This window comes from Lipotes vexillifer, unplaced genomic scaffold (genome assembly GCF_000442215.2).
Source record: "Lipotes vexillifer unplaced genomic scaffold, Lipotes_vexillifer_v1.1 scaffold534, whole genome shotgun sequence".
NCBI classification, from domain to species: domain Eukaryota; kingdom Metazoa; phylum Chordata; class Mammalia; order Artiodactyla; family Lipotidae; genus Lipotes; species Lipotes vexillifer.
In genome coordinates this window covers 906,363-915,261 of record NW_006787833.1, presented here as the reverse complement: position 1 = coordinate 915,261, position 8,899 = coordinate 906,363, and the positions used below count along the sequence as shown (strand labels likewise).

The following is an 8,899-nucleotide window of genomic DNA, read 5'->3' as shown; positions in this document are numbered from 1 at the left end:
GTAGGGAAAAAAAGGTGCCAACAGCCTTGCTCGACGCAGGGTTGCCACAGACCTTCAATTTCCCCCCAAAAATGCAATGTCTGCCAGGTGCAATAAAGCAAGGTCTGCCTGTACCATGTCAGCACATCATTCCTTACCTATGAAAGGGCCCCTATAAAGGGGACACAGACATCAATTTCCAGGACCTGAGGTTCTGTTTCTTTAGAGCACTCACAGTTCAGCACATTTGAAGTGAGCCTATAAGTAGTTAAGAAACAGAAGTGTGTAGTGGTCACAGCTAACCAAGTCCGTTAACCAGCTGATCCTGAGGAAACTATCAGCTTCCTATACTGACCACTTCACAGAGGCCAGCTATTTCCCCCCTGGCCCTGCTGGTCCTCTGTCTGCCCCCTCCCATCAACCACTATTGCTTTCTATGAGGACTGACTGGGACGCCGCTGTGCACTCAGCATTAGGCCTTAAAGAAGAATAAGAGGGACTTCCCTGGTGGTCCACTGGCTAAGACTCCGTGCTCCCAATGCAGGGGGCCCAGGTTCGATCCCTGGTCGGGGAACTAAGATCCCGCATGCCGCAACTAAGGAGCCCACATGCCACAAATAAGAGCGCACATGCCACAACTAAGACCCCACATGCCACAACTAAGAGCCCACATGCCACAACTAAGGAGTCCACATGCCACAACTAAGAAGTGCACACGCTGCAACTAAGAGCCCACAGGTGGCAACAAAGACCCGGCGCAGCCAAATAAATAAATAAATATGAAGGAAAAAAAAAAAGAACAAGACATGGTCCCTGCCTTCAACAAAGCTTAAGATATCTCTGGAGAGGAAGGAACAGGAAGCAACAGGAGGACAAGGAAGGGCCACGCTGGTGTCAAGGGTCTATGAACAACAGGCATTGGGGGAAGAGAGAGTTCCAGTTGGCCCTGGAGGGCAGGGGTGCAGGAGGAAGGTGGGCATAGGGTGGAGGCGTAGGGTGGAGGCGTAGGGTGGAGGCAGAGGGTGGGGGGGGGCAGGCAAGGGAAGAAGGGAGGGGCGGGGCGGCCTGGCATCAGAACCTCAGCTTTCCTCTGAAGCCAGAAAAGCACCTCCTTCCGGTGCCCAGAGAGCTACCTGTCCAGTCACCTGTCCAGCAGAAACACAGAAGGAAAAGATTCACTCACAACTCGGCCTCCCACTCGTTCCGTGCATCGCGGGAACGTGTACCTGGGCAAGTTGCTGCCGGCAGGGTCACCCCGCAATCACTGCACCAAAACCCATCAGCAGGGCCCCAAGCCCCAGGTTTAAACGTCAATCGTGTCGCTGTAATAATGAGGAACCTCTAACAGCGATCACACTGACAATTTTGAAAGACGTTACGAACTCTTGTGTCGAAAACGTCAAGAATTTCCACTCACAAAATCTTGGGGAATTTAGGGGTCATCAGCCCGCTTCCCCCTTCCACGTGGCCTCAGTCGTACTGCGTTGAGTGGACCCATTGACGTCAAAGCCACCAGCATGAAAAGGTGCGAGTGCTACACTGTTCCAACGGCCCTAAAGATATGACTCAGGTCCCTGGAGTCGAGAGCTGTTCCCAGATCAAGGTCCCAGTGTGACGAAGCTGGTGATTCATTCCCTAAGTACACAAGAGGAGACATCACGACAGTGTAATTGGCACACGAAGAGAAAAACACACATACTTTTCCAAGATGAAAGCATCGCTGAGGGGTTTATCTTTTGAGTCTGAGTTTGAATGCGGTGCTGTCAGCCAGTCCCCGTTAAAAAACACGGAAAGTGAAAGACACTGATTACAATAAAAAGTGACAGGAGGGTGGGCACACCCACCTCCGTGTAATGCATATTTATATTTCCATCAAATGGACATATTTACTATAAACACCGGAAAAACCATAGCAAAGCCATTCATTTAAATGCCAGAAATATAGTAAAAGATGCTAATTTGACCTTAGTGGAACAGATCGGGTGTCGCTGACACCACTCACAGTGGCTTGAAACAGAATTTACCAAGACGATTAATTAGAGCTTACTGGATTAGGTCAAGAGTGTCTCAAATGGGAGAAAGGGGAAGAAAAAAAAAAAGGAGGAAAGAAATAAAAAGTTTGCATCCATTCACAGGAACCTCTTTAGCAGCAGACACAATTAAACTGTATTTATGCCTACCCAAATTAATCTCATGTTGCATGCCCGGAAAGACAAATTGATCCCCTGATCTCTGAGATTTCTCTCTTTGTGGACATTTAAAAAGAAATAAACTACAACCACCTGAAAGACTTTTTAAGCACCAGATCAATTAATGGTATAATAGGAATAAAATATGTTTGGCTTTCTTGTTTAAATGGAAACTTTTGCTCTGATGATGATGCAAGATCTAACAGTAGTAAGCTTGGCAATTAATAAATGTTCATGAGCTAAACGACAGAGAGCTTCGGGAATTTCTGCTCACAAAATCTGGGGTAATTTAGGGACCATGCAGTCCCCCCTCCAAAACAAACTGCAAATCCCCTCTGAACTGGGATTAGGGTCTCAGTGAAGAGCAGAACCGTTTGTTACAAAAACAACGAAAGTGGCAGCATATTACCTGTTACAATAACGATCACACGTGACTTGTCAGCCTCACTTTCAGGTGCTGGAGCCCCCGATACGCAAACATGACAATTGTGCCCCTCTGCCCTTGCCATACAAACATGTGCTTTTTGCTAAAAATGAACTCATATGCCTGTCTGCTGCACACGAGGGGCCCTAACTGCCACTCAATTCTCAGTAATCAACAGCTCTGTGACATTGCTTCAAGCTGTATATAATGCACACACACACATAAATTCGCAACACAAATCCCTCAACATGACATTCTGTTTTGTTTCACTGGACGTGGAAAGCGCCCTAACAAATTCCGGCCACATGATTAGAAAAATCATTCAAGTCTGCAGGAAATATGGCAAGCACAAAGAAGTGACCGTCAATTAGAAATCAGACGGCAGAGTGGGTCCCTGTCATTAAAAACTTTAAAGCCACAGCTCTAAAAATAAAACGGTGGGCTTCCCTGGTGGCGCAGTGGTTGAGAGCCCGCCTGCCGATGCAGGGGACGCAGGTTCGTGCCCCGGTCCGGGAGGATCCCACATGCCGCGGAGAGGCTGGGCCCGTGAGCCATGGCCGCTGAGCCTGCGTGCCCGGAGCCTGTGCTCCACAGCGGGAGAGGCCACAACAGTGAGAGGCCCGCGTACCACAAAAAAATAAAGAAATAAAAATAAATAAATTAATTAAATGGCCCACAATTATTCACAGAAGATACGCTTTACGAAGAGATATGAAATCTACTATATGTTAACGGTACCACTGCCAATGCCCAGGACAATTTTCCTTGGAAACCAGAGACTCAAGAACTTGAAAAACACAGATGCAAGTTTACATAATTTTTACAACTTTGGGCTTTTCTTCTCCCCACATCAAGCAGGGAAGAAAAGTAGAGCAACAGTTACATTTTCCCCTTTTGAGGAGAAAGTATAAATGAAAGCAAAGAACTCTTATTCTAACTTTTTTTTTTCATTTATTTATTAATTTATTTTTGGCTGCATTGGGTCTTCGTTGCTGCGTGCGGGCTTTCTCTAGTTGTGGTGAGCGGGGGCTACTCTTTGTTGCGGTGCGCAGGCTTCTCATTGCGGTGGCTTCTCTTGTTGCAGAGCACGGGCTTTAGGCGTGCGGGCTTCAGTAGTTGTGGCACGTGGGCTCAGTAGTTGTGGCTCACGGGCTCTAGAGTGCAGGCTCAGTAGTTGTGGTGCATGAGCTTAGCTACTCTGCGGCGTGTGGGATCTTCCCGGACCAGGGCTCAAACCCATGTCCCCTGCACTGGCAGGCGGATTCTTAACCACTGTGTCACCAGGGAAGCCCTCCTCTTTTTGATGTTTTTTTTTTTTTTCTTTTGAAATAATAATGAAAGTCTCAGCATTTCAGGTCACTGCAGCAATTACTATGCCCTAAGGGGACCATTTCCAGACAATGTCACTGCCTGTCTTCAGTTTACACACACGACAGGGAAGAATCCTCAAAATAGAGCAAACTACAAAATACAGGACCACCATCTGCTCAGGTGCCTTAGTGTCACCCAAGTAAGCTCTCGGTTTGCCTAAATAATCATTTGTCATTAATGTCTTTAAAGGAAAACAGAAGAATCAGCAGTACTGCCAGAGTCCCTAAAAGTCAGAAATCGTGTAACAGAGGACAGCGTTGACTTACTCGTTAGCTTGTTGTGGCTGAGGACCAGTTGTGTGATGTGGGACAGGGTGACTGTAAAAGGAAAAAAAAGAAATCACACAGTCAGTTAATGTACCCAAAGTACACCTACACTCCTACAAGGTGAAGCGCTAAGTTATTTTCACAGGCTGGAGTGTTACCGCTCGAAAAAACAGAAGCAGGGGTTCACAGAAGGCTGTCTGTTCAATGTTAAACCAAATCAGGAAAAGCTATGCAATTAGCAGAGCAGAGCGAGTCAGCGCTGACGGCATTAATGTCGCAGGGCCAAACACGACAAGGGCCAGTTAGTGCCGCTCAGCGGCCTGGCCCAGTGGTCCAGCCTCAAGAGCCCATCTCACTAAGGGGACCGGTCAGGAGATCCGCCCAGAGCCCAGAGAGGGACAACTCCTCCCCCACTTCCCCACATGCTTAAACAAACCATCGCATCGAGACAGAGGCCACGTCACCCTACTGCCCCTGAGCCCACGGTCAACCCCGAAACGCTGCCACAGGCTCTCAGATGATCCCAGTAAGAACCTTCCACAAGTTCCTCTCTACAAGTTTTGGTTGACATTTCAAAGCACCAGCAGATTGCTCACCAATTTCAAACACTATCATGGAGGCTTAATCTGCTGAAAAAGATTAGATCTGCTTTAAAAAGAAAAAAAGGTTTTTCCAACTACCAAGAAAGAAAATATACATACAGATCCATTTAAAACAATAAAGAAGACAAAGAAGAAGAAAAGAAAGAAAAGGAAAAAAAAAGCCAGACGGAAAAAAGTGACCTGCCTTCTACTTTGGGCTCTAAAACTTCACTGCGTGGTCAGCAAGCTATATGCATATTTTATTTTTGTGGGTATATATATAAATTATATATATATATATACACACACACACCTATTTATATAAATTAAATATTTATATATAAATTAAAATCTAAATGATTTTACACAATATACTAAATATACTAATTAAATACAGTATACTTTATACTACAATTTTAAACGCAGATGTATTAAAGAACATATTTAAAATTTTTTCCAATATTCTTTCTATAAGGATGTTATTTTAATGCAAGAGTTGCATTAATGCATTATTATTATTATTAATGCATTATTTTAATGCAACAGAGTTTTTTCCATAAAGGAATAATAAGACAAATATTTTTTCTCAAGAAGGGTCTCGGGGTTGGACCCCAGCATCCCTGAAAAAAATAGGTATCATCGCTGACCACAATTTTTGAGTGTTTTTCTTTTGTTCAACCTCCCACAAAGTTAGAGGAAAGTTCACAATACAATGCAAAGACCTGCTTTTCTGCCCTGACCCATTTGAGATTAAACTGTTGGCCTGATGTCCCATAAACTTTAGGGTATTCCTACAAAGACATTTTCCTGCAAAACCACAATATAATTACCAAAGTCAAAAACTGAGCATGATACATCATTACCATCTAATCCTCAGCCCCCAACCAAGTTTCACCAAATGTCCCAGTGTCCTTTTGACATGTCCCCATCACTCTCTGAGTACTTTCCTGCTTTCTGGCAAGGGATAGTCAAGTTCATCTTGTACTTTTGCTGCCACAGGCTTGGAATCAATCAGCCATTTCTCCAATGAGCTGATTCTGTGGAAAACAGTACTTACGAGCCAAAATCTGGGCACTAGATGTGCTCATTGTTACTTGGGGGCTCAGTATTCTCAGGGCACAGAATTAGAGAATACATACTCACCCACACACACACACACACACATCTGTACAGATCTGTACACACACATCTGAAGCTGAATCCCAAGTTCACACCAATAGATGGATTCCAATACAACACTGCACAGTTCATTCTCATTTTCTCCATTTCCTATTTGTTAACTCCCTTCTCTAACAGCGAGAACTCTGGCGTCCATTATTTTTAACCTACTTACGTACACCATCGATACCCCTACATATAACTGCGTGAAGCAGGGTTATCTTACAGCCGTGTTGGGATGGCTCTATGATGACCTGCAGGGACAGCTGGAAGTCTGATACTGATTCTGGGTCAAGATCCAGATGAGCAGATGAGCTCGAGATGTGTCACGTCCTGTTCAAAGTTGCAAACACCTTGGAGGCTCCAGGACCAGCTTGTTCACATGTCCAGGGATGTGTAGGTCGCTGGCTTATACCTGGTTAAAGGCACCTGACCAGTCGGGCACAGAAGACAGCGCTAGACATTTCTGCCCACGCACTCCCAACACCCAGACTCGTTGAATATGTCTTGAAAGTTCTTACCTGGAGATAAAGTATGCCCTGAGCAACCAAGCAACGAGCCTGGGGGGCTGTGCCAGTGAGCCCCCGGGAACCCTGACGTTCGCCTGTGCTTCCTAACCCCTGCTAAGCTATGTCCTGTGCCCTCGTTAACTCCCTGGGTGAGTGGGCTCTGAGGAACCTTCTGGGTTCTTTCAACTATGCACCCGTGTATTAATGCAGGAACCCATCTCCCCATGCTCTTTCTTCCTACCTGGACACCTGCCTGGTTCACCCTCCTCACCTGCACCTCCAACCTCCTGGCCCTGGTCCTGCTTTTGGGCTTGGACCCCCCAAGCCAGGCTCCCCACCCTGCTCTGGGCCACCGCGCCCACCCCCCAACACCTGAATGCCTCTTTTCCTGTTGCACTTACTGGCTTCGGGATTGAAATCTTAGGGGAGGAGGAAGAGAAAGGCAAAGCACAGGGGAAGAGCATTGTTGTGATTTTAAAAGCATCACCATGACGGCTTCCTACATGACAAGTTAGATTCTAGACACTGCAGAACATCTCACACATTTGTATTTATAAGAGTTAAGATTGTTCTTGTCCACCAGATAAAGCATTCCTTTACCTCTGAGACATAGAGTCTGATATGAAAACAAAAAATCTCCAAGAGCTGTCCTCATACAAAACCAGATGAAACAGATTCAGAGATATACGAGTTAAGACAGTGGTCAGTATCATAGGAGAACAAACCACAAATAACAGGAGTTACACAAGAGTTTCTCCCTCACTTACACACGGGCAGTCCAGAGGTTCCTGTATCTTGCTGCTCAACCATTCATGGATCCCACCTCATGCTCCAAAAAGGCTGCCTGAGCTTAGCCATCATACCTGCATCCCCCTTAGGAAGAAGGAAAGGGGAAAAAAGCCTTCCTCCTTCACAATTCTTCCAAGAAATTGCACATGGCACTTCCATTTACAAGCAATTAATCAACATTTTGTAACACAGTGATGCCTAGATGCAAAAGAGGTGGGGAAACATAGCCTGGATTCCAAGTGACCACATGCCAGATACAATTAGGGGTTTTATAATCCACAAAGATGGGGCAAACCAAAACTGGCAGACAACTAGCAGCCTCTCACACGAGCAAACCATTCTATTTGAGTGTCACAGAAATCAACTCTGATTACAAAAGCAAAAAACCCCTGAAAATCTGATCGCCTCCTGCCGTAATTTTTCCTAAAATACCAAAACTACCACAATTAAAAAGAAAAAAACTTTGCCCTTCTCCCAGCTAATATTCACAATGAAAGATTTAATTAGGAAAAGTTGGGCCTTTTCAACCTTTTCATTCTGTCTTCTCTACAAGCATTTAGCAGGGGAGAAAATCAATAAGTTTGAAAGTTCTTTTTTTTTTTTTTAAATAGAGAAGAGAAGTGCATTTGTTGCTTCACCTGATCACACCACTAGATGTATTTTTCTTTCTCATTATTGTTACAGGGCTACATGCTAAAGTAGGTAAGTGGGAGAAAAATTAGAGCAGAAAAGCAAAAGTTAATAAAAGATCTGTGAGGAAATATTTAGGGCAACAAAGGACTCCAGGCTGGGTCTGCGGGGAGAGCGGTTAAGTTGGACAGAATTGAAATCACAGAATCAATCACAAAGCCTGTGACAGGCGAAGACCAAGGACCAACAGACATGTTCATGCAACCTGCCACTTCCCTCCACTTGGCCATGGTGAGTCCACTGTGGGTTTCCTATGGAAACTGCAGTGTTATAAAAGGAGAAAAGGTCTACCAAAACAGAATGGCTTATTTAAAAGTACAATAGCCACCCTAGTCAATCGTGTGGGTGAAATGGAATGAGGCTGCCCCCACTGACCTGCCCTGCTAACCCTAACCACACACTGGGAAATCTCCCGCTGTAGGAATATCATACCTTACGGTCCTGCCAGTCATGAACTGTCAGGAAGCAGTGGCACCAGAACAGTGACAACAAACTGTTGTTAAAATTCCTGAAGCAATATTAAACCATGCTTTGCTGAGGCATTTTCAAAGTAGAATGCACTTCCAAAAGTCAGCTAAGTAACTGAGAAAATGTGTTGGCATACTCAGTTAACTGTTGCCGTGCCTTGGATACCATTCTGTCTTTAGCCTTTAGAAACGGTATGTGGGGACTTCCCCGGTGGCGCAGTGGTGAAGAATCCACCTGCCAGTGCAGGAGACACGGGTTTGAGCCCTGGTCCGGGAAGATCCCACATGCTGCGGAGCAACTAAGCCTGTGCGCCACAACTACTAAGCGTGCACTCTAGAGCCTGCGAGCCACAACTACTGAGCCTATGTGCCACAACTACTGAGCCCGTGAGCCACAATTGGATATTTACCAGGCACACTCAGAGTGTCAATGGTCTCTTCCTTGGAGATTCTATTAGAAGTAACGTCAACTGTAT

At 45.4% G+C, this 8,899-nt stretch overlaps 1 protein-coding gene across 2 annotated transcripts in view; it reads right to left on the bottom strand.

Annotated features, from left to right (window-relative positions):
* RSU1 (Ras suppressor protein 1) overlaps nt 1-8,899 on the bottom strand; it is a 197,599-nt gene that overhangs the window by 168,830 nt on the left and 19,870 nt on the right. Inside the window, exon 3 of one of the 2 annotated variants that reach the window (XM_007460875.1) lies at nt 4,230-4,280. The exons of the other annotated variant lie outside the window; for it this stretch is intronic. Within the exon in view, the coding sequence (XP_007460937.1) occupies nt 4,230-4,280 (51 nt within the window). The remainder of the gene's footprint in view (nt 1-4,229; nt 4,281-8,899) is intronic. 2 annotated transcript variants of the gene reach the window in all.